The following is a 26568-nucleotide window of genomic DNA, read 5'->3' on the forward strand; positions in this document are numbered from 1 at the left end:
GATCATTCCGTTGCCCCTAAAGCTTCCCAGAGCTGTCAGGACTCAGTCAACATTAGGTGCCAAGAATGAACATATTTTGGAGAAGGGAGAGAGGTAGAAAATACAAAGGAAAGAAGTCTCCATGGCTCCCCAATCAGGAAAGCTTTTCTTATTACATTCTGGGAGTGTGACCAGTTGGAAAGAGAGTACAGGTAATGAAGCACAAATAAGTGGATTTCTCCTGCCAAGATCACAGCTTGAGAGAATGGATGACAGAAGGGAAGCCCCAACCAGCCAAACCCAGGACAGAGGAACAGGGTTTAAAGACCATTCCCCAACCCCAAATATCAGCCAGCAGCACATGCTGAGACCCCAATGGGCATACACAGCACCAGGCTCTTGGTGCTAAGTACAGGCATGGCACCTGCCCTGAGGATGTACTGAGGCCATTGGCCATTCCACAGTGAGAATGAATCTGTGGCTCTCCTGTATGGAGGATTCAGGGGCTGTGTGAGTTTGGACAACTTACATAAACTCTCTAAGCCTGAGTGTCCATATCTATAAGGTAAGAAGGTTTGAGTAGATGGTCTTGAAAGACGCTTTCTGAAACAACATCCTAGGATTGTCTTTCTAAGTGAGATATAGAAGACTGGAAAGGTACCATTAGATAGCATGTCTTTGAATATGTGGGTAAAGCTTAGTGCCTCCCCGCTCCAATTTTTTTACTAACCATAAGCAGTCACTCACCTGATCTCACCCAAGACTTGCATATGCCTGGATAACAACGTTAACCGTAGAAATGCAAAGAAAGGTGGATATTAGTTCAGAGGCTACATGAGGCCAGCTGGCTGGACATCAGAAAGCAGCTTTTATTCTGATGAGCTCGTTGCCAACAAGGTTTTAGCTCTCATCCTTGCAGACTAATAAACTCAAACGCTATCAGGATCCTGAATCAAATTTGATCAGATTTAGGAATACTGATGCACACTAACAAAGCTGCGATGAAGACCAATAAATAAGACCAGAATGTCAATTAAATCACAAAGAGAAATATAACTGTCAAATGGATTGGAAACTTATTCAAGCTGATCACAATCTCTCCATGGGAGCCACATCATAGAAACATTGAAGTATTGACAAAGATGAGCTAATTAAAGTATTTGATTGCTTAATGCTATTGGGCTTTTCTAGCCTGCCATGCGCATGTTAGGGCTTACTCATCAACAGACGGGCTCTTCCTAACATTTGCCAGATGAGCTCCACCCAGCCAGGAGTGAGATAGGCTCAGCTGATTTTACCTGACTAATTCTCCTTTCTTCTGCTTCAATTTCCAATGAATTTCTCTTCTGACTGATACAGTCTGTATGTATGTGTAAACCCTCTATTCATTTACCATTGAGTGTTTTTGGTCTTGTTCACATTCCCTTTCTTTTACCTTTGTGTCTCTGCTCTGATCCATCGTATATTAATCATGTAGCTTGACTATTACCTTCTTGCCAAGTTTGGGAATTAGAGGACAGATATTACATCTGTTAGATATTGTAACATTACAGACCACCCCCAAAGTCAGTGGTTGAAACCACAATCATTTATTTTTCATGCACCTGTAGGTCAGCTGATGTTGGCCAGGTTTGTTCCTCTATCTGAGGGTCTGCTGGGAGTCAGCTGATCTATGCTACAAGGGAGGTTGAGAAATATGGTCTTTCTTCTTGCAACTTTATGCCTAACCAAAAGTTATGAGGTTTTTTGCATTGTTTTGTCCCGTTAGATTTTTTTTTTTTCTCAGAGACAGGGCATTGCTGTCACCAAGGCTGGATTTGAGTGCAGCAGTGCAATCATAGCTCACTGCAGCCTCAAACTCCTGGGTTCAAGTCTCCTGGGTAGCTGGGACTACAGGCATGCACCACTCTGCCCAGCTATGTTTTTGTGGATTTTTGTAGAGAAGGAGTCTCACTTTGTTGCCTAGGCTGGTCTCAAACTCCTGGGTTCAGGCAATCCTCTTGCCTCAGCCTCCTAAAGTGCTGGGATTACAGGCCCAAAAATTATGCTAATAAGAAAGAAAGGAGAACCAATACTTAGGGACAACAAGTCACATATACCATGAAGGGAATTTCAGTTTTGCCCTATAGCAGATGGTGAGTCATTGAAGAATTTTGAGGAGGGGAGTGACAGATCTGATTTGGATAGTGGAATAAATAACCCCATGGGCTGCTGTGTGGAGAAAAGATTGAAATTGATTACTAAATCTCGGGCCTCAGAAAAGACCCTAAATTAACAGTCTTTCCTACAGGGCAGGATGACCTTCTATGTAGCCATCGTTCTTCTCCCCTCTGCCCTCCCCTAGACTCCAGTTTGAGTAAGGAATCAGTGTCCTGGCCCTGCTCAAGTGGGGCACTGCCAGTGCCGGGTTACCTAACAAAGTAAAGAGAGTGACCCAAATGGATCTGGGTTCTTCTGCCTATTCACAAAGACCTTGCAGGGCCCACCCAGAACAGGCAAGCAGTTCTCATATTGAACCAGTGTCTACCAAGGGCCATGTTTGGGATGGGAAATACTGGATCAAGGGGTTTGCTTTGTGGGTCAAGGGGTGGGCAGGTGGGTGTAGGGTTGGCATCCCTTGCTCACAGAATGGGGAGTGGGGACTTGTCCAACCCCCAATCCAGCCAAGTCAGCCATATTTAAAATAAGTGTTAAGAAATGACTCAAGTTGTTGAGAACACTGTGGTTGTTTTTTTAAATACTCTTCTGTGTTTGTTTGTTTGTTTGTTTACAAATTTTCTATTGTAACTGTGTGTTTCTTTTTAGATAGGAGGAAAATAAAAAACAAAAGACCCAAAATACTGGCCTGATGCAGCTCTGATGGAAAGGTGGACCCCTGACCAGAGAGGAAGATTCCTAAGGCTCATCAACCAGTCACTGCAGGGAGCTTTCAGATTTAGAGGAGAAACCCTGCTCCCCCTACTAAACCTGTCCAACGGGAGCTGACAGTCTTTGCCACTAGCCTGTGGATGTTCCCTTCCTCCTATTGGTCAGCCTGGGGCCCTGACTCACTCCACACTCCAAAATTTTGTTAATTTCATCCAACATTGTTCAGGTGGCTCCTGTGCACCAGGAGCTGAGGATACAAAGATGACTAAGCCTTGGCCGGCATCCTGGAGGAACTCACACAGAGAGACCTATTAGGACTGGCCTGCTCTGGCGGTAGGAATCTGGCTGGAGCTGAATGTTCACACTCTTCTGGCAGATGGAGGTGGAAGGGTCTGGGCCAGAAGGGAATGCCTGCAGCGACAAAGCTGAGAAGGGAGCTCAGATTTTATGTGACCACCCCCACCTCCTGGGAGAAGCCAAACAGAAATAGAGTCCTGGCCCTGCCCTGAGGACAAAGACCCAAAATCTGCCTATACCTAAAGCACCCTCCTCTTTCCACCCTAGGACTCAGGGGCAGGAGGGAGGGAGGGGGCTGCCTCCAACCTTGCTCACTGCTCCACTGTGAGAAGAGGGATCTGCAAATGATGGAGGCAAGGGTTTGCTCTGCATGACTGCTGGACTGTGTGGGGATTTTTCATTAGTAGACTCTTTCAGGATGCTGATGCGAATACACCCCCATAATTACACCCCTCCCCATCTTACAGCTTCCTCAGGGATGGGTCTCCCCCTCCCCATACTGTCACTCTTGACAGGTTGCCATGTGGTCAGTGGGTTTCTCTGTGAGGGTCGGAGAGGGAGGCCTGGGCCTGCTGAGAGGACTGAGCTCCCATCTGCCTTCATCAGACTAGAAACTGAGCCATTCAGAACCTGATCCAACGTGTTTTTTTCCAACCCAGTTTGATTAAAGTCAGTATCACCTGAAACCCAAGACTAATATATGTCGACAAGGACTCCCAGGTGGCCCTCTCGGCCAGGACAACTCTCCCTCCCTGCAGCCCTTTGGAAAGAAACTCAACAGGCAGGAGGCACCATTACCACGGGGCCAGGAGCCGGGCCCTTGCTGAGTGAGACCGAGACGCCACTCTGGAAAGTCTCAGGGCATCAATATTTCATGCCGCTGGAGCTGTCTTTGTTTTTATGCAAATTGCTCAGGCTGCCAGATGGGCAAAGGCTGGCAGCGTCATCCATCACCAGGCTGTTCCCTCATCAGCAACCTTGCCGGCTGCCAGGGCCCTGCAGGCTGGCCTCAGCTGTGGCCCGTCCTCTCAGTCGGTCTGCACAGCGAGACACAGCCCCATCCTAGACACTGTGGAAGACACAGGGGAAGCCAGAGTCCTTGCTCCAGGGGGCTCACAGATGGACAACTCATAATGAGATGGGAGGCAGCTCATCACTTCATTGTGAAGCTGCATACCTTTCATTTTAACCCACAAACCTCCACCTGTGTGGAGGGCATAGCAGGGTATGATCCTCCAGTTTACAGATGGAAAATCAAGGCTCAGAGAGGCTAAAAGAATTACCAGAGGTTACCCAGTGAGTTGAGTAGTATAACTGGTCCAGGATGTGCTCCAGTACTCCAAGGTCTCACCTCTCATCTAATTCTGCTGTGAACTGTGATCTCTGCCCAATAGGGCCCTGCTGGACTGAATGAGTCAATCTGAGACAGAGGGGCTGGGATCAGGAGGCCCTGCCCCTTCCATCTCAGCCTGCCTATGGTCTGCGTGATTCCCAGAATCTGTAGCTTCCTTTCCCCATAGGTGGACTGCCTGACCCTAGTAGCACCTCAGTCAGGCACAACTAACCATTCCCTGGTTCCCAGGGCCTGAGCTCACATCTGGAAAGCCAGCCAGTGGCTGGTTCCTCCTGCAGGAGGCTTAGGGCTCTGCTTTGCTCTTGCCAGTGCTTGCCCCTCAGGATCTAGTATGAGACATACCCCAGTGTTGATGCCTGCTGGCTCCATTATGCTGAGACTCCATCAGGTGTCTGGGCTCTGCCCTGTGAGAATACCTCGCTACCTGTGCCCAGCCTCCAGCACTGCCTTCTTAGCTGAAGCTGCACACCTTTTAGGTTCCTCAGTGTGATGCCCTTCCTAAAACTACTGCCAGCCTATCCCAACCCCATCAGTGGGTTTAGTCCCACCAGCCTGTTCCAGTCTACCCCTTCTGCCCCAGTCTCCCTGGTCATACAGGGACAAGGCCTCAGTCACAGCACTCAGTTCAGCCTAGTCCATCCCACATCTCCAGAATTCCAGGTTAGTAATGATGATAGGAGTGACACACAGTGGAGGACTCTCCAAGGACAAAGCCCTGCAGGAGTAAAGCCTGCAGGGATTGGCCAATTCCCCTGTGATGTCACTAGGCTGGAGCCAGCTAAGCCAAAGGCTGCTGTAGAACAACCCTGCCAAGGGAAATCAGAAGACCTGCCAGTAACTCACTTGGGTGACCTTGGGCAAATCACAGTCCTCTGCACCTGTACAAGTCAGGAGTAGGATCAGCAGCTTCTGAGGCCCTACTAAGACTCTGCATCCATGGGCCAGTGGTCACTATTCCTAATTGCTCTCTTCCCCCTTTTACCTCTCCCCTAGGACGTAGTGAGAGTGGGATGCCATAAATGACTGAAGTCAAGGTTATAATGGTCCAGCAACCTCTGCACAAGCCTGAAATGGTACACAGAGGCTGGAGAATCAACTGGAAGCACTGCTGTAGAGGGATTTCCGCATTGAGAGGGGACTGGAGCCAACTACTCCCGACACCTCCTTTCCAGAATTCCAAGTCTCAGGTTCTGTTCCTCATAGAGGAGGCAGGAGCAAAGTGCCATGGGCCATTTCCTGTGACTGCATGGGTTCATTTCACTCTTGCATCACAACAGTCTAGCAAAGTAGACAGCAAACTCCCCTTTCAAGTTGAGGAATTGAGACTCAGAAAGGTTAAGAAATGCACCAGGGACACAGAACCTTGGTCTGTCTGAGTCTAAAGCAACTCTTCATTATACAATGTTGTGTTGAAGGGATCTTGATGTCGTATAGGCCAGATCCTTCAAGCTTGGAGTTTGCCAGATAAACCTGGCTGACACACACATCCCTGCCTTCTTTTGCATGTGCCTGGAAGGCTCTTCTCCATATTCTTCTTCCACTCTACAAACAAATCTCTTCTCTGCTTTGGGAGATTCCATTTATTCTATATGACTCAGCTCCAGCTGCTCCCGAGAGATAAGATCTTCCCCTCTTCCCTTTGCTTAGCTCCATCCTCCTCCCCAGTTGAAGTGCACCTTCCTCTGTGATCCCATAGCAAATACGTCTATTAGTTTCCTGTTTATTTCACAGCTCTGTTTATTGAAAGCCTGCCAGGCAGTAGACTTAGAGTTAGGTGCATATACATGCAATATTCATCCAGTCCTCTCAGCATTCTATGAGGTGGCTCTTGATATTTCCATCTGACAGTCCTGGATCTACATGTCTTTTTGCTTTTTCTTCCCCTCTCTCCCAACTACATCTCTGTCTTCAACACTGAGCACAGTGCTGGAGTATACATTAGCACTCATATGCTTGTATAAAGAGAACCTGCTTGCACCACTAATGTCCTCAGGTGCCCGGACATTAGGTCCTCATGTCTTACATGAGGTCATGTAAGACAACATGGAGCGGGTCCACGCTGGCCTGGGGCAGTGAAAATGAATCTGTGACCCTGAGCATTCAGGCCTGATGGCAGTTTGTTTCCTGACCTTGCAGAAAACAGCTCCTTGTTCACCTGCCCCTTTTGACTCACTCTCCCCCTGCTTTTGGGCGGCGTCTCTCTCTCCCTTCCAAGTCTAGTCCCAGCGTGCACGGTTGGGGTGATCGAAGGGTCCCTGAGGTGTACACAGCCCTGTTCCTCCTTTTGCCCCAGAAACTGGAGGACAGGAGCTTGGGTCAGAAGGGCAAGCCTAGACCGAAGCATGAGAGGCCCCGGGATCTGATAGGGGAGTTCGTTTTTCATGGCTTAGTGTCCAATTGGTCAGGTAGAGGCCCTGGGCCTTTGGCCCTGCTCCAGAGCTGATGTTGTTAAAAAACCCAGAGGTCAGAGTAGAGAGCAAGGAGATCAGTTTCTTGAGGAGGGACCAAATTGGGCTGTGTCACTTGGCCTGCATGCTGGAGAGAAGGGGGCCAGAAGAGATATCCAGGTGGGGTCAGAGCAACTGGACCTCTACTAGGCAGCATTGGAAACACTAACAGCTATAGCCACTAAGTTCCAGACTGTTGTGGGGAGCTAGGGAGGTTGAAGGAGTAGGGAATAAAGAGACCTAGCAGTCAGGGTTCAGGGCCCCACCCCACCCCTAATTCAAGCAGAGCAGCATCTCTTTTGTTAGTTTTATTTCAGATTTTCATGCAAAATTTCCTTTGAATAAAGAAGAATAATGATGGTGATGATGCTGATGATGATAAGAACTCCCCCTGCCTTGGATTGTAAATGCCCTGGGTCTCAAACCTCAGCTCCTTTTTCATCCTTGGTCACCCAGCCTCAGGCTTAGCCAGATGAGGAAGCTAGCAGCAGGCACCCCAGTCAGTGAACAGACCACACTATCAATCTTCACCCTGTGGTGGCCTGTATAGATGTTACCTAACCTAGAGGCCTCTCTTGCTGAGAACCTCACACTCCAATCATAAGAGACTCACTCCTCTGGCCTACATGCCATTGCACTCAAAAATCCTCCTCTCTTAAGCCTGGAACGTTGACTTTGAAAAAAAAAAAAAAAAAACTTCCTCTCCTTGAACACCTTCATCACCTCCACCCTTTTCCTTAGCCTGGAGTACTTGTCCTTCAGCTCAAATGGCACATCCTGGGGAAGCTCTCACTGACCCTTAGGCAGAGTTAGCCCCCCACCCACTATACTCACTGCTGCCCTGCACATGGTACACACTTTTAACACAGTTTAGATTCACATTTTGGCACTGCCATCTCAGGAGCTCCCTGACCTTGAGCAAACAAACTTCCTGGGTGACTCAGTTTCCCCATCTGCAAAACTGAGATCATCACAATACTAACTCCTATTGTTGGGGAGATTAAATGAGGTCATGTAAGTAAAGCACTAGGCTCTGTACCTGGCACATTTTACGTGCTCAAAAAATGTTAGCTGATGTGAATATTGTTATTCAGTGAATTTTGGTGACCAATTTTGGGCTCTGTTTCCTGCCCCTTTTCCCTGTCATGACTTTCACACACACAGCTCAAATGCTTGGCATTTTCTTCTCAGTCGACACTTCTGACAAGGATGGCAGGTTCCTGTGGCAATTAGAGTAGAGAAGAGAAGCAGCGTCAGGAAGAGGAAAAGAAAGGAGAAAAGTGGGTTTTTTTCTAACCACAGAAAGCCTTCTCACCCAGCCTTATGGCACTGTGATATTAAGCTGTGATCCCCACCGGTGCCTGCCATCTTTGGTCAGGGAGCATAGTCCTCTCTGAGAGCACCCTAGCCATCTTCCTGCACACAGCAGGATGCGGTTAGGTCCCCCTACCCTGCGGTCCCTGGAGCTTGTCTGCATGTGTCATAGCACAAATCTCCTCATGGTAAGCGTGCTGTTCATTGCCTTCTTGTTGGGCTGCCTTCTGGACCATAAATACCTCAAAGGCATCTGCATTTGTTCCCCCTATAACCCAAGCACCTAGCAGTTTCTTTGCGCAAAAACTGGTTGTTGATTAATAGGAAAATTAACCAATTAATAAGTCACTGGAGGTGCTGAGAAGCCCATGGGCCCCTCCTCCTCATTTCTCTTGGATTCACGTTTCTGGAGGCTACTTCTCAGCGCCTCCAAGATAAGAGTGGCTGAGCCCCAGCCAGGTTGAGCTCAACTACCTGGATGAAAAAGAGGTACCCTGAGTACCCGAGGTGAGCCACTCCTGTACCAGGACTCGGAGCTGGGGGAAAGGAAGGGTACTCAGGCACCAAATGGAATGATGTACAAAGTCTGTCAGGAGCCTGGGTTAGAGTGGCGAGGACTGTTTGCTCCCTGTGTTTATTCACAGCTGGAACTGACAGTACAGTGCCCACCAGTGGCAGCTCAGCTGCCCTGGCATCTGGAGCCAGGTGTGAGCCAGGTGTTCACATCTCTCCCAGGCCCAAACAAACCCCTTAGTTCCCAGGAAGCTGGACAAGGCCTTCTCTCTGGCCACAGCTATGCTCCAAGATGGCAGCCTGCAGGTCAAAGCTAATGGCTAGCTGATACACCTTGAGAGTTATCTTGCAAATGATGATATACCACTGGCTCAAAGGCAAACAATTTTTAGCCATGGTTATTTACGAAGCATCCCTACCAATTTCTGTTTGTCTCTAAGGTAACTGTGCATGTCCACCTGTTTTCTCCTCAACAAAACAAAACAAAAAACTTCCCAAGAACCCAAGAGCATCCTGGAGGGATTCTGGCAGATTGGGCCAATCCGAGATTCTTTGCAGATGCTGGACATTTAACTCTATCAAACTGGTAGGAGTCATTCCACTCCTACGTATTTGCTCAAAGGAAATGAAAGCATAAGCCCACATGAAGACTAAGGCATGAATGTTCACAGCAGCTTTATTTGTAGCAGCCAAAAACTGGAACCAATCCAAAAGTACATCAGCAAATGAAAGGATAAACAACTTGTGTTACATCCATTCAGTGGAATACTACACAACAATAAAAAGAAATGAGCTATTGATACATGCAACAACATTAATGAATCATAAAATAGGTACCAGACAAAAAAAAAAAGAATACACGCTGTATGATTCCACTCATACAAAATCCTAGACAATTTTATCCAGTCTGTAGAAAGCAGATCTGTAGCGACTGGGAATTGGAATGAGGGAGAAGTGACAGGCATTATAAAGGGACTTAAGGAAGCTTTTCAGGGTGATAGGGATGTCCACTGTCTTGATTGGTGTGGTGGCTTCATGGGTCAAAACTTATCAAATTGTACACTTTTAATATGTACAGTCTATTGTATGTCAATCATATCTAAGTAAACCTATTCCTACAAATCAGGCAGGAGTAACAATTGCAAAGTTATGTCCAGGGCACAGCCTCAGTTATGCCAACGGGTTCCACTCTGTATCCCAGCACCCAGCTCAGTGCCAGGCTCACAGGGGCACAACAAATGTTGCTGAACCTAGTAAATAAATTTGTATTGTCCCATTTGACTCATTTGGCCCAGGAGAAACCTTTCCTCCTGGCTTGACTACATCCACTGAGATGTCTGAAGAGCACTCGCAGCTTTAGGATGATTAATCAGATCCATATTAACTACCGAAGCAGAACTGTGAGCAGAGTGCTCCTCAACCCACTGCCTCTTCCTCCCTTCTTCTCCTGCTGGCAGCCCTTTCAGATGCTCACTCCTCAGAGAACCCCAATATTGGTCCCAAGAGAAGAGGTAACCTAGATCAGTGCCAGAACTCTCTCTCCCCTGGTACATACATGTCCCTGCTGAGAGGGGCCTCCCTGGGGCAAGGAAGAAGGCACAGTCCCTGGGCACAGCCTTCTGCCTCTGGGCACTGGCAGTGTGCCAGGTGTTCTGGCTCCCTCACCCACTGGGGTCTAGTCTTTTATCCACGCCTCATAGGACATGACCAACCAGGTAACCCTGAGGGGGAAGCAACAGCAAACAGGAGTCACAGGAGGGAAAAAAAAAAAAAAAGAGAGAGAAAGGCCAAGGGAGCAGGGAGGGCATTGCTCATGGGAAGACAGTGCACCATTTACTAATGGACTCATCAGCTATTGATAGGAAAGGCCTTTGTGCCGCCCTGTTGCCTGGCCTGGGGAGCTGCGCTATAATGCGACCTGAGCAATCATGGTGGGCCACAAACAATTCCTGAGCCAGAACTCAGACCTCAACTCAAGGAATTGGTGGGGTGGCCACCAGGCTTTCTGGGGTACCACCCCGTCTCTAAGATGGAGGCCTACAGCAAAAGGAACAGGGCAACAAGCTGCCCTGTACATAGGAAAATAAGCTGGGAACAGCAAAAGTTTCCTCCATGACGAACAGCAAAAGGTTTCTCATCCCAACATGGTCCCAAACACCTGCCATTAGAGCTCCTTCTGCACAAAAGGCATCTCTAGGTTCCCGAGAAAAAACCCACAATTTCCATGGGATCAGCTGATCCTCACCCAGCAGCTGCAGGGCCCTGGGATGCCAGACTGGATAGTTTTACAAAGGAAATAAGGGGAAGGGATGGGGCCTGATAATAGAGCAGTACCAGAGGAAGAGCCCAGGGCTACCCAGTGAGGAGCAGGGAGCTCTTAACACATGGGGAGGCCCTGAAGGTGCAGCCTGTGCTCCCCAAATACAGTTTTGCCTATTTTTAATAGCAATATTTATTCCTATATCTCCTCAGCACTTGATAGTTTACAAAGCACTTTAAGTCCGTTATCTAATAATGGTCTCTTGACTATGAAAGTAGACAGAGAACATGTAGAAATCATTCACTCAAAAATATGACAGCTATGTTTACCGAGTGATTTTGCCAGGCCAGGCATTGTTCTAAGTGTTTTATATGTATTAATTCAGTTAAACCTCACAACAACACTTTGAGGGGTGTACTATTATTCTCATTCCCATTTATAGATAAGAAAATGGAGGCTCAGAAAGGTTAGGTAATTTGTCCAAGGTCACACAGCTAGTAGCTAAGCCTGAATTTGGACCCAGACAATCACCTCCAGAGCCTACGTGATGAACCATTGTGCTGTATTGCCACAGAGAGCTTAAGGAATGTGCTCAAGGTCACCAGCAATTAAATGCTATGAACTCAATGCCAGGTCTTCTAGCTCTCATACAGTCTTATCCCACCTCTCTGCTCCGCCTTCATATTATTACCCAAATACACCCCCTCAGGATGGTAAGGTCAGAGAGCTGGGGCAGTGTCCTTCCTCTCCACCCCCAAGGATCTGGGACACAGGACTAGAAAGTTTTATGAAGGAAGTAAGGTGGGGAGGGGTCCTCTGCCTGAGGAGGGGGCCTTTCCCAACATTGTTTCTCCTCCAGGCCACAGCCCTCCCAGGGAACTGGAAGGGGTCTGGCTAGAGTTTGAGAAAGCTCTGTATATCAACTCAGTCAGGCCAAGGTTCCAGCCTTCAGGTCCCATGGGACTGAACCAAGCATCCTTCTTTATCCCCTACCCTGACCCTTCCCGCAGCAGGTGGGCGGAGGCCCATCGTAAACTCTTCAGTGCCAGGCAGGGGCCAGTCACTGAGAAGACCAGGAAAGCAATGCCTGACTTGATTAGCCAGTCACGCGAGGTATCCTATGAGTGGGGGTAACGATTGGGAGACACAAGCCCAACACAACCACCACCACCCTCTGCTGTCTGCATGTTATCACTGGCTTTAGGAAACACCCTGAGTCAGTAGCTAACTCAAACCCTGAGCGCATCAGTATCTGATCTGTGCACCTTAAGCCCTGACGTTGGAGGGTTGTACTTTCCTGAGTTCACTTTGCCCAGTTTGGCCCTGGAGCCCTGCCACCCTGTACCCTGCCCACTGACCATGACTGGATCCTCTCTCCAGCCTCCTCCAGAGACAGAGACAGCCAGGGAGATTCTGTTTCACAGAAGGATAGGATTTCTGAATCCCAGGCACCAGTTGGGCAGGCTCCTTCTTGCCAATCTTCCTCTTCACCTCGAGAACAGCAGATCCCCCATGGAGAGCTGACCCAGCCAGAGCACCCAAGGCTCACTCAGGCCGAAGAAGACACACCTTCTCTTCTACTGCTCCTGCTGGTGAGTTCTTGGACACGTTTTATTCCTTTGCCCCACACTTCAATCTCTGCACCTGGATCTTAACTACCATATCTAACGGCTCCAAGTGTCTTTCGCCTGGAGTTCCTGGAGCATTCCGGGGAAATTCAGTTGCATGCATGGCAACAAGCACACGCTAGCCAGATCGGTTCATCTGCCAGCATGCTCTCAGGGAGACACATTATTCTTATGGTCTACGTTCCTGGCTCATTTAGCCCTCAGCCCTCCAAGAACACCGGTTTCAGTTCCCCACCTATGTCCGGACCTTGTCTTTCCACAAGAAGAAAGCAAAGCTGCCCCCATAACCCCCACACCATGCCCCTTTCTGCTCCAGAAATTCTGGAGCCTTCTTGGGGTTTAAGGAGGCCCCAGAGCCCCACTATCAGTCCTCCGCTCAAAGCCCCACGTAAGAGTCAATAGAAGAACAGGCCTAGAAGCCAGCAGCAGAAGAACTTTAGCCAGGAGAATAGAGAATGACCTCCGTGGTATTTTGTCAGGCACATAGGCAGCCTTACTGCCCACCCCACCCACCATAGGCAAATGCCTGCAATTCCACCACGGGTGCTTTGTTCTGTAGCTCATGCCTTTGTGCACCAATCAATTAATTATTCAACAAATATTTTCAGAGGTTCTTCTATGTGCAAGGCAACATATTAGGTACTGGGGTGATACAAGGATATGAATCCTTCCCCCAAATCTCTCTGTACACATTATTATTTCCTCCACTTTATGGGTGAGGAATTGAGACATAAAGAAGTTAAGTAGCACGCTTAAGGTCATGCAGCTTAATTAATCCTGGAACGTAGCTATAGTGTAGTTCTTAAGGGAGGTAACCCCAAGAAAATAACTCAGGATTGGGGTGCTCACAATAAAGGAGAGGCTGGCATTTGTCATTTTGTTGGTCAGTGTCAACACTTAGCCACAGGGTTTCCTTGCCTGGCCCTGGGCTGCCTGTTCAGGGAAAGAAAGGCAAGGAAGAAGGTATGGTGGGCGACAGCCAGGTGGAGCAGGGGCTAAGTGCACTCCCCCCTCCAGTTCCCTGGTGGATGCTACATGTGTCCACAGACGCTAGAGTTGGCTGCAGAGAGTAGATGAGGCCAGGGTCCCACCACAACTTGGGAGACAGAGGCACACACGGGATGTGTGCCAGGCTGGGTGTGGAGGGATTCACTGGAGGCCTTGTGCGGGGGTGACTTGATCCACCCTGGCTGTGCGGAGGAGCACCCTGGTAACCACATCGGGAGGCCAGAAAGAACTGAGGAGGCTATGGAAGCAATCCAGGCAAGGAGTGACATCTGAACAATGGCTGGCAATGGGACGGAGAAAGGGGAGAGGTGGGGCAGAGATGGGACCTCATGGAGGCAGATCCCACAGGCTTTGGAAACTAATGGGTGTAAAGGTTTGAGAAAAAGAGGCCTTTAGCTGAGCAGAGAACCAGACCAGGGCACACCCTGGGGGCAGGAGAAGACACTGTGAGCTCAGACAATCACAGGGGTGCCAAAGGAAGGCTCCAGTTATGCTTTCACAGCCTGGCCAAGGCAAGGCAGCTGTTCCCCAGGGCAGCCAGGCCTGGGCTCCTGCACACACTGTAACCAGCTTTTACATCATGCTCGTCATGTGTCTGATGCTGTTGTGTTTTACATTCACCCCTTTAATTATCTTGACAGCCCTATGATATAGGTATTCTCGTTTTACAAATGAAGAAACTGAGGCACAGAGATTAAGTGTCTTGCACAAGGCCACAGGGCTAGTTGGTTACAGAGCTGAGACTGCAAACCCTGCTGGCTCCAGAGTCAATGCTTGTAAACACTGTGCTAAATAAACTGCCTCCTGGGAGGATGAAGGGAGGATGTGGAGAAGGGATGAGGCAAGTTTAGGTAAATGTATCAGTGGTGAATTGCAGCATGTTATTGAGAAAATCAGAGAAGCACCTCAGTTCAGAAAGGCTCCTCATCAGGTGGGCAAACCTGGCTCAGGGATGGTGAATCTATCCCCTGCGTTCTCACGAGCATTCTGACATCTGTTATCTCACACGGGCTTCAGACCTATTCATTCAACACAGATGTTGTTAAGAACCTTCCATACAGAGTATCAGGGGATAGTCTGCAGGGCAGATGTTTGCATGACTGTTTTAAAGATGAAGGAACTAAGATTTAGCAGACTACTGTGACTCCCCTAAAGCTACACAGCTGGTGAGAAGCAGAGGCAAACCTGAACTCATGTCCACAGACTCCACATCCCATGCTCTCCAGCCGATAAACTGGCTTCATGAAAATTGGTGGCTGAGAGCCAGGTGGCAAGAGTGGAGGATTAAATAGAAATGTCCCCTACCTTACAATTTCATCTAAAATCATTCCTTCTTATATTCTGGGAATGGGTAAAAACAAACCCACATTTCGAGGGATGGGAAGGAGAGGTTTTACAGGAACAAAAACCCCAGCACACTACTGCTAATCTGCCTTTCCCCATCTCACACCCCACAGCTCAGCTGAGCCAGTCAAGAAGGAAACTTGGTGGGGCTCTGTCTAAGCTCCCTCAGGGAGCAGCAGCTGGATACCGGATGAGAGGTTGAAACTGGGACCTAGTGAGGACAGGGCATCGTGAGTGTACGGAGAGCGCTCAGCTCAGCCCCAGCTCTCTGCAGTGTCCCTCCTAGCTCCACACCTCCCCAAGGACCTGCTTAGTAAGGCTGACACCAGAACTCTGCAGAGGGCCAGCCCAAAACTGCAATGAGCTTTCCACTTCCCAAAGCCCAAAGGGTAAATAACCATGACAGACTCGAGCAGAAGCTGCATTGCTAAAGGTGTAGGTACTGATGAAACCAGCTCCTCAGCTACCACCATGCACAGGCAGAACCTGCAGGAAATTCCTCAGGTTTCCAGACCCATTACTTCTTTGTGGTCTCTCCTGGTATCCAGAAACTGCACTCATTACCATCAGAGGCAGATGCTCCCTTCTCTCCAGAGCAAACAAGAAGGCAATATGGGGACTTGACAGTGAACAAAATCAAGAGGTCCAGGAAAAAGACCCCAGGAGTCCTGCCTCCCAGTCGGCTTCCAGAGCAAAAGTATTTCATCCAGTGCTGGGAGACAGCTGTTCCAGTCTCCATGGTTCACAGCTGTTAAATTGTAAGCTGTTATATTCCTGCAGGACCGAATTATTCCATGATCGTTCTTTTCAGCATCGCTGCTGTTGCTCGGGTTTTAAATGAAAGAACTCTTGCCCGCCATCATTTCATCCCTTTAGGAAGATAGCTTTGTCCTTGAGCAGTCCGCACAGGGAGAGACACAGACTGCCCACGCTGTGCCCATCGACACTCTAACAAGGAAGAGAGTCACGTGGCCAGCTTTCTGCGCCCCTTCCAGCCCTCCTTGTCTTCTTTCAATTGCTCCAAGTAGCAGAACATTCTCCTGTTCTGAGAGGCAGAGAGACTAGATGGGAGAAGGGGGTGTCAGGGCACTCCAGGAACAGAAACATCTGTGCAACGTGGGTGGTTTGGGGGACTGCAAACTTGTGCATGGGAACCCTCTCATGTGTGCCTGCATATTTACACCAGTACATGCCTATCTCCGTCTTCAGGTATCTTGGTAATTCTATGTGCAGCATGGACATGTCCGTGTCTGTGTGAGAAGACACACATAGCCATGCTGTGTGTGCTTGAGTGTGTCTGTTGTGGATATTTGTGTGTCTGTTTGTCTGTGCTGCATGTGTGTGTCCACGTCTCTGTGTATGTGTGTGGACACTGCCCCTGGCTGAATGACAGTAGGCCACACGTGGTAGTGGATCTGCTATTGTGGAACCGTGATAGAAACTTGGGTTTGAGACACAGCTTCATAACGTAGTGACTGAAGGACTACGGGCCAATCATACAGCTTTCTGGACCTCAGTTGTCTTACTTGCTAAATGGGGGTAATAATCTCCACCTTTCTTAGGGCACATCCTGCGGCTCACATCCTGTGTGGAACTGTGTGGTCAGCAGGAGTGTAGGTAATCAAGTGGCCACCTCACCCCTCATGGCAGGACAGGAGAAAGCAGCTTCACCACAGACAGAGGGGCTTAGAGCATGGGCCGTACAAGTTCTACCCAGCCTCGGATGGCCCAGGAACATCGGTCCCTGAGGCCTTCCCCTTACTGACCATCATGCCTGTCCCAGCAGGCTCAGCATCCGCATGGACAGCCTCTGAAAGGGCCTGGCTGCTATACTACTAAGGGTGAAACTCACCCATTTTACCGATGGCAGGACAGGGAAAGGAGGAATGGCCACCCCACCCCATGGTCCCTGACCAGGCCCAACTGATAGCAGCTGCCAGCATTTGCTGAGCGCCTACTGCACGCTGCGTGCTTTCTATGTGACATCATTTTCTCACCACACCCTTTCCAGGGAGGTGCTAGCAAGGCCACTGTAAAGATGAAGAACCCTAAGTGAAGGGAGCATAAGTAACTTGTTCTCTGTCACACAGACAGTAAGTGGCCAAGCCAGGATTGGGAGCTGGCCCTCCTGTCTGCCCCCAGAGCCTGTGCTCCTGACCAGGATGGAGAGCCTGCCTCAGGCCGGATGAGGGGCAGCCCCCACACCCAGCCTGCTGACCTCCCCACTGAATTCAGGTCTCCTGATGGGCACCACTCTTGGTTTCCAGCTCTACCCTTTCCATGTCCCTAAAGCTGACATCGCCACCTCTGCTTTCCAGTCAGAAAGGCTGGAGGAGCTGGGCACTCGAGGGACCAGAGGGGCTACAGTGAGCAGCAGAGCCAGTGAGTCTTGCCTAGGACCCCATCTTACCTTTCCCTGGTTGGGGAAACTGAGGCTCTTGGAGACTGAGGCAACATAATCCCGACCACGTGAGACAGAGAGAAACAGAATCCACACCCTTCCGGCCGGGCTGTGGTTCAGCATGAACTGAAGAGATGGGGCTTGGCTCTAAGAGGGGCAGAGACCAGAAAGGGGCGGGTTTGAGAACCACTCACTGGGGAGAATCTGCAAGACCTGAGACCTGGCTGACCCTAAGGTGAAAGAAAAGAGGCATCAAAGAGGGAAGTAAAGGGTCCTGGAGTGGCCCAGGGATTGCTTCCAGTAAGACAGCAGCGCCCTCTTCTGTCCAGTCACAAGCGGTGCCACGGTTTGTGTTTCACCCCCATCTTCCTTCAGTCCTTCACTCATTCGCTCGAGGACCGGAGAGCCAGGCCCAGCTGCCCAATCCCTCATCCTCCTACCTGTTTCCAGCCCTGCGACATCTGAGCTCCCTGTCACCGGGGCCTTGGGGCCCTGAGATGCAGTACACACAGTTGTCTTTGCATGATTACTTATTTCAACTATTCTCTGACTAAGGAACAGCTGCTGCCTCACCTGAATGTGTAGGAGGTGTTGGAGTTGCTAGGCAACCAAAGTTGACCCATGGGGAAAGGCCATGGGATGGGTTCTAGACACTGCCTGCTTGGTATAGCTCTGTGACCTTGAAAAGCCAGGCCCACAGCCCTGGCATTAGCCACAGTTGTCTACACGGCTGTTCTGGGAGAAGCACAGGGCTGAGCCCCTCCCCATGCCCTGCCTGCAGGAAGTGCCTGGTCCAGTCAGGGAAGAGGTTACCTGAACCAAAAGCCTCACCCTCAGTCTGGCTGCCAGCATGAAGAGCTACAGGGCATAGAAGGGGCAGCTGGGATGGCTGAGGTCTGCATCACGTGGGCAGGGAAGCTTCCCAAAAAAGATCAGTTCCCATCCATGGGATGCCTACTGCATGACATGCAAAGTGCTGTACACTATCTCATTCTTTCCCCTAAGAAGCCAGAAGAAAGATGTGATTAGACCCAGTTAGAGGGGAAGAAAGCAGAGTTCACAGAGGTGGTGATGTGCCTAAGGTCACATACCTAGTGGGTAAAAAGATGGGATTCAAACTCAAGTCCATCTGGCTGTTGGGGAAGGGTGATGAGCAGAGGTCAGAAGATGGGAAAGCATAGGGGTCTCTGGGATAGTGAGGGGGTCAGCTTGTTCCCACGTGCCAGATGCTGAGGGACCCAAAGATGACAAAGTTCTAGGAGATAAAACATTAATCAAATCAAATGCCAAGAAGGAAATGTAGACACTTTCCAGGGGGCCCTCAGAAGGGCAAGAGTGCCTTCACCTGGAGTCCTTAGAGAAAGCTTCACCTTCAGGTGAGGTTAGAAGTAAAGTATGCAGGTGGCAGGACCTGCCCACGTGGTGGTCTGGAGGGAGGAAAGTACAAGTATGTTCAGCAGGGAAGAGAGATCTGTTTCAATCCAGTGCACTGTCTCAGCACTGTGCCAGGCAAGCACAGAGACTACATGTCGAATCGGACGTTATGGAAGACTCTTGAAAGTGATGATCACTTCAGCTATGGGTGAGAGCTCAGCCCGGAGTCATGGCAATTCCATTGAGGCCCTGGATCACTGGGAAGATCAAAAGATCTAAGACTCAAAGGGAGTCACGCAGAGCAGACTCCAGGCCCCTGCCTGTTGCAATGGGAGCCAGCCCCCAAATATCCACAGCTCTGCAGTTCCAGCTTCGTCAAGTGACTCACCCCAACCAAGGCATCCGTCTCCTTCCACAGTGTGGGGCAGAGGGGGGCAACCCAGACTGTGAGTCCAAGGGGCAGAAACAACTCTGATCTTGACTGTTATGAAATAGTAATTATAGTACAAAAGCCTATTGAAAGAGTGAAACCCTTCCAGAGAAGCAGATATTTTCCAGTGCAAATAGAGGCTTCTCTCACACCCCTAAACAGACAAAATGCCAAGCACCTAGCTGAGAGAGCCAGCCTGCCATGGCCCGGGGGCTTCCTTGACATTGTGCACATTTCTGAGAGAGGATAAAGTACCCACAGCCTGATCTGCAGGCATATAGCACTGCTGGGTGGTCTCTGGGCACCAAGATTGGCCCTGGGCTTCAGGGTACATTCAGTCTTCCTAAACAGTTTGCAGAGCTCTTGCAACATGAGCAGACATGGTGCTGCGCACCGTAGTGAGCACTATGCAAGAGTAACCCCATTTTTTCAAATGACCCGTGCAGTTTACAGAGCATCCTCATACCATCTCCTTTGGTCCTTGCTAAAATGTTGAGGAATCACTGGCAAACCATGCACTTTTATTTCTTTTGTTTGTGTGATTGCCTTTTTTTTTTCTTTTTTACAGATTTGTTGAAATACAATGACGCACATTAAACTTAGAGTGTGCTACTTGATGAGTTTTGACTAGTGCATAGACTTGTGAAACCATCACAAAATCAAAATAAGAAGCATAAACTTCACCCCTACAATCTTGAGCCCCTTTGTAACTCTGCCCTCACCCTCTCCATCCTCATCCCCAGGCAACTGCTGATCTGCTTCCTGTCATTCTAGATTAGTTTGCATTTTCTAGAATTCCATATAAATAGAATTATTCTATATGCATATCCTTTTTATCTAGCTCCTTTGACTCTGCGTATTTTCTTATTACAGATGAAAAAATGGAGTCTGGATGAGGTAATGCAAGCAGTCAGTAATCACAGAACTGTAGAGGCAATGCAGGTGTCCTGGCCCTGAGCCCATGCACTAACCACCACCCCTCATTCATTCATCACTCATTCATTCACTCACTTACCAGAGATGAACTGCACACATAGGTGGGCTAGCCAAGTGGTGCATAGGACAGACATAGTCCCTGCCTTCATGAGCTTACAACATTCCTTCATTCATTCACCTACTTAACAAGCAAGTGCTTAGCAAATAATCACACTACATCCACAGGATACACTGTTTGAAATTGGCACTGCCCCACTACCTCCAACACCACCCTGCCCCTCATCAGCCACCCTGCTATCTGCAACTTTGAGCCGGACCCTGGGGCGATGCAGGTGAGATCAGAGGGGAATCATGTCCTCCAAGACCAAGCAGGCTGACAGGAAAACCTCTGCAAAACACAATCATGCACCCTGAAAACTTGCAAGAGAGCTGAAGAGTGAAGGCTGACCCCATGGAAGCTGGTGCTCCAAACTGAGGACAAAAGTGAGCATCTACACAAGCAGACTAGCAGCACAGGGAGACAAAGGGCTCTCCCAGACACTGGCCAGGGCAGGCTCCTGGGACAAGGTAGGATCTGAACAGTCCCCAGACGGGCAGGGAGGAATAGATGGTCGGGGAGGGCAGAGGAGTAGGAAGCATATGAGAAGCAGGAGCAAAACAAGGATGAAGACATGGAGTCGGGACTGGGCTGAGCAGAAGGGGAGAATAATGAGCTGAGAATTCCTCCTGCAGTTCTTCACGTGAAGCATGCTTTCTACAAGCATGTTATATTGGGTTTATGTGTGAAGCAGAGGGGAGGAAAGTGTAAAGGGTGATTTTTGTAATTTTACAATTTACGATTACAATTTACAAAGTGCTTTCACTGTTATTACCTTATTTCATTCTCAGTATAATCTTTGAGATGGGAATTACTATTATTTTTACCCACTTTATAGATTAGAAAGTTGAGTCATAAAACCCAATTATTTGCTATAAAATATACACTCCTAAGTGGTGGGGCAGAGCCTCATACCAGGTCTTTATCCTCAAGACGGTTCTCCTTTCTCTTTGTTTTAATGATTAACATTTACTACTAATGGGGCAGGTGGAGCCGCCTGCACAGCACACTTCTGTAGACCACGGAATATGCTGTTTGACCTTGGCACTGTCTGCCACCTCCACACCATCAGACCCTCATCAAACACTCTCCTGTCTGTCACTCGACCTGGGGGTGGAGATGACAAAGAGGCACCTAGGAGGCGGGGAGAAGGGAAATGGCCTGGCTCCCAGAAAGGGAAGTTAATTATTTGACCAGAGGAGCTCTCCCTAATCCCACAAGCTTGTTGCCGCTGACCTCCAGAGAATTTCCTGATAAGGAAACTCACTCTAGCCTTGGCTAGAACCATGGAAGTGGTCCCCAAACCTTGCCCAAAGCTCACTGATGGTACTCGTTCCGCTCAGAAAGCGGGACTGATTCACACCTGGAAGATAATCAGCAGGGAGCATCACCTGCAGTCCAAGACCCCATGGGGGAAAATAGTGCTCTGAAGACACAAGATGAGCACAGAGCTAGCTGCCAAGCAGTTCAGGAAAGGCCCCCAAATCATCATTCGAATCACTGTGAAGGGATAGCTACATTTCTCCAGGGCTTACCATGTATGTACAGAGCCAGGATTTGAGCTCGGGTGGACTGATTCTATTCTCAGATTCCATCCTGCCTCCCAGCCATCCTACTGCTCGCTGAGCCTTGCACAGCAGGCTGGCACCTGGCATGCTTGGCAGTAGGCACATCCTTCCTCATTCCACAGCTGAGGAAGCAGTAGCTCCGTGAAATGAGGCTGTTTGCAATGGCCACACACTCCTGAGAGGTAGAACGGGTGCTCTACCAGTGCTGACCAACCAGACTTGAGCTCATCACTCGACACATGGCACCTGAACTGAGAAAAGGGGTCATGGGGTGGAAAGAGCTCTGGGCCCCTGACAATTCTGTGGCATTGTCTCTTACTTCTCTCCCATTCCCACCCCGAGCCTGCCTGGCTTCAGTTGAAATTGAAGCTAGAATGAACCTGAGGAAAGAAATATTAGTCTATGTGTATAGATGTCCAAGCCCACTGGGCATGATTTCCTAACCCCACCTCCAGCGCACACACACACATGCACACACACACACAAACACACACACCCACAATTATTTACTTCCTTCCCACCTAAAATGATTTCTCAAAATGAAATTACTCCCTATGGACACCTTGGGCCCAGGCTAAAAAAATTCCAATTGCCAGTAGTTTCTAAAGTGCTTGTTATGTGGGAAAGTTGACAAAAAACAACAATAGCTAAAATATAGTGATCTTTCTTTCCACCAAGCATTCTACACATGTTATCTCATTTGAGGTACCTTCAAAACAACTCTAGGAGCTATTTCCAGGCGAGGGGTCGTTTAGAGGGCACTGTCGATTGGCCAGCCCAGCCTCTTGTTTTTCCTTCCCAAACAAATCCCACTGGGTCCATAGGTCTGGTTCTATCCTTCACCACTGGGTCCAGGAGCAGGGGTGGAGGTGACGCAAACTGGTTGAATTCCAGATATATTCTGAAGACTTGAAGACATGACCAAAAGGATGTGTGAAGGACTGGCTGTTGTTGTGAGAGAAACAGAGGCATTACGAATAAGATTGGGCATGGAGACGTGTTTGGGTAGACAGAAGGCTTCATGCAAATACAAGATCATACTTTTTATTATTAAGGAATGTTAACTTCCTCTTTTAGCATGGCCCCTCTGCCATCACATATGAAGACCATCCTTTGCTGGGGAGAATCTCTCCCTCTTTGCCAGGATCCTTTTTTTTTGCAATTTCTCCTAGTTATTAGTTTCTGCAAACTCAGGGCTTCAAAATGATTTCAAGGGAAGCATGTTGCCAAAATAACCATGATATTCCTTCCCAAGCTACAAATAAGTCACTGGTATGCCTTACCTCAAAAAACAAGGGCCAGTTGTATTCTGCCCTGAATCCTGTATAATGAACTTCTTCTTCTCCATAGCTCACAGGAGGCAGCAAAGGCTAAGAATCTTCATGCTTCTTCCCTGGCTCCCCTAGAATGGATGTGTGTGGCTGGAAAGAAATGGAGGTTGCGCTGGTCAATTTTGATAACTCAGATGAAATCCAAGAAGAGCCAGGCTATGCCACAGACTTCGACTCAACCAGCCCAAAAGGCCAGCCTGGGGGAGGAAGCTCCTTCTCCAACTGGAAGATCCTGATCAGCGACAGCACCAACCATGAGACAGCCTTCTCCAAGCTTCCGGGAGACTATGCTGACCCCCCAGGGCCTGAGCCAGTGGTCCTGAATGAAGGAAACCAGCGGGTGATCATTAACATTGCTGGGCTGAGATTTGAGACCCAGCTCAGAACCCTCAGTCAATTCCCAGAGACTCTCCTGGGAGACCGGGAGAAAAGGATGCAGTTCTTTGACTCCATGAGAAATGAGTATTTCTTTGATCGGAACCGGCCCAGTTTTGATGGAATCCTCTATTATTACCAATCTGGTGGGAAAATTCGGCGCCCAGCCAATGTTCCTATTGATATTTTTGCTGATGAAATCTCCTTCTATGAGCTGGGTAGTGAGGCCATGGACCAGTTCCGGGAGGATGAAGGCTTCATCAAAGACCCTGAAACACTGCTACCCACCAATGACATCCACCGTCAGTTCTGGCTCCTCTTTGAATACCCTGAGAGTTCCAGTGCTGCCCGTAGTGTGGCTGTGGTCTCAGTGTTGGTTGTAGTCATCTCCATCACCATCTTCTGCCTGGAGACACTGCCAGAGTTCCGGGAGGATAGGGAGCTGAAGGTGGTCAGAGACCCCAATCTCAACATGAACAAGACAGTCCTCTCCCAGACCATGTTCACTGACCCTTTCTTCATAGTGGAGTCTACCTGCATCATGTGGTTCACCTTTGAGCTGGTGCTCCGGTTTGTGGTCTGCCCCAGCAAGACTGACTTCTTCAGGAACATCATGAACATCATTGACATCATCTCCATTATCCCCTACTTTGCAACTCTCATCACAGAGCTTGCCCAGGAGACAGAGCCGAGTGCCCAACAGAACATGTCCCTCGCCATCCTGAGGATCATCCGCCTGGTGAGGGTCTTCCGCATCTTCAAGCTCTCCCGCCACTCCAAGGGGCTGCAGATCCTTGGACAAACACTGAAGGCGTCCATGCGGGAGTTGGGGTTGCTCATCTTCTTCCTCTTCATTGGAGTCATCCTCTTCTCCAGCGCAGTCTACTTTGCTGAGGTAGATGAGCCAGAGTCCCATTTCTCTAGCATTCCTGATGGCTTCTGGTGGGCAGTGGTCACCATGACAACTGTAGGCTATGGGGACATGTGCCCGACCACCCCAGGGGGGAAGATTGTGGGCACTCTGTGTGCCATTGCAGGGGTCCTCACCATTGCCCTCCCTGTGCCTGTCATTGTCTCCAACTTCAATTACTTCTACCATCGGGAGACTGAGAATGAGGAAAAGCAGAACATCCCAGGTGAAATTGAAAGAATCCTCAACGGTCTAGGCTCAAGAATGGGCAGCACAAACTCTCTTAGTAAGACCCATGGTGGCTGTTCCACAGAGAAGTCCAGGAAGTGATCAGTCCAGGGCTTCTTGGGTCCATCCTCTCTCTCTTCTCTCTTCTCTCTCTCTCTCTCTCTTCCTTCTGCCTTCCCTCCCTCCCTTCATTCCTTCCTCTTTCCCACTCCCTTCTCTCACTTCATCTTTCCAAAGACCCAAATGTATCTTTTGTGATCAATAAGTATCTCTGACTACAAGCTATTTTAATAAGCCCATATTTCTACTGTATTTTCTTTCTTTTTTTTTTTTTTTGAGACGGAGTCTTGCTCTGTCGCCCAGGCTGGAGTACAGTGGCCGGATCTCAGCTCACTGCAAGCTCCGCCTCCCGGGTTTACGCCATTCTCTTGCCTCAGCCTCCCGAGTAGCTGGGACTACAGGCGCCCGCCACCTTGCCCGTCTAATTTTTTGCATTTTTTTTTTAGTAGAGACGGGGTTTCACCGTGTTAGCCAGGATGGTCTCGATCTCCTGACCTCGTGATCCGCCCGTCTCAGCCTCCCAAAGAGCTGGGATTACAGGCTTGAGCCACTGCGCCCGGCTTCTACCGTATTTTCTAAATTGTTTCTTTTCAATACGTTATAGAAAAATTTGGGTCTCTTTTCCTATGAAGAGATAGTTCAGATCCCCAGACCAGAAATATTGGCATCACCTGGGAGCATGCAAATGCAGAATCTAGGCCTACTCTGACTTACTGAATCAGAATCTGCAGTTTAACAAGATCCCAAGTGATTCATTTGCACATTAAAGATTAAAAAGCACTGGTTTTGGTTTTCCTACGAGGAAGCATGTGAAAAGACCAAGGGTTGCTGTAAGCAAAGAGGAAGAGCTCAGACTTATTTAATTACAATAATAATAATAATACCTTGTACTTGTGTAGCACTGCATAAATTTTCCAAAACACTTTCACCTACATTATCTCACTGCATCTTAGAATAATCAGTAAAGCAGATTTGATTACTATCCAATTTGATTATTATTCCCACGTTACAGGTGAACAAACCAGGGGAGAGCAACTTACCTAAGGTCACCCAGAAACAGTGACATAGTCCACCAAACTCTCAGAACAAGGGAGTAGAATTGGGATTCCCCAAAGGACAGGGAAAGAAACCTCCACTCTGTCCCTCCCCCATCTACCCGGTCAAATAAGAAGGCCTTGTGCTGTCCTCAGTCCCAGCACCCAACATGTGGCCACTCAAAGATATTTCAACACCAGAACAATGCTTCTGGGTCACAGACCACTGCACAGCTCCACTCCACAAAACTCCCAACACACAGTCCTGGCTGTGTCTGTCAGGGTTCTCCAAAGAAATGGAACCAATAGGGTATGTGTGTGTGTGTGTGTGTGTGTGTGTATTTATATATGTACATATATACACAGAGAGAGAGAGAGATTTCTTGTAGGGAACTGGCTCCTGCAATTATGAAGGCTGAAAAGTCCCATGTCCACAGGGTGAGTCAGCAAGCTGGAGATTCAGGAGCACCACGGTACGGTTCTGGTAGGAAGGCCAGCAGGCTCCAGCCCCAGGAAGAGCCGATGTTTCATTTCAAGTCAGAAGGCAAGAAGAAAACAATGTCCCAGCTCAAAGGTAGTCAGTAAAAAGGAATGGCCCCGTGCTTGGGGTAAGGAATCAGCCTTTTTGTTCTATGCAGGCCTTCAACTGATTGGATGGGGCCCACACACGTTAGGGAGGGCTGTCTGCTTTACTTAGTCTACTGATTTAAAGGTTAATCTCATTCAGAAACACCCCCACAAACACACCCAGGATAATGTTTGACAAATATCTGGGCACCCTGTGGCCCAGTCAAGTTGACACATAAAATTAG

The 26568-nt window shown here is 48.9% G+C and overlaps 1 protein-coding gene across 1 annotated transcript; it reads left to right on the top strand.

Moving 5' to 3' along the window:
• Positions 1–22853: 22853 nt before the first annotated feature.
• On the top strand, positions 22854–24793 carry KCNA10 (potassium voltage-gated channel subfamily A member 10). Its single transcript, XM_023232506.1, has one exon. The coding sequence runs from the start codon at positions 23226–23228 to the stop codon at positions 24762–24764; it is 1539 nt and encodes a 512-aa protein (XP_023088274.1). The 5' UTR covers positions 22854–23225; the 3' UTR covers positions 24765–24793.
• The last annotated feature ends 1775 nt before the right edge of the window (positions 24794–26568 follow it).

This window comes from Piliocolobus tephrosceles, chromosome 1, assembly GCF_002776525.5.
Source record: "Piliocolobus tephrosceles isolate RC106 chromosome 1, ASM277652v3, whole genome shotgun sequence".
Lineage (NCBI taxonomy): Eukaryota > Metazoa > Chordata > Mammalia > Primates > Cercopithecidae > Piliocolobus > Piliocolobus tephrosceles.

Excerpts from the sequence above, each read along its gene's own strand:
- KCNA10 (XM_023232506.1), top strand. The coding sequence starts at position 23,226 with ATGGATGTGTGTGGCTGGAAAGAAATGGAGGTTGCGCTGGTCAATTTT.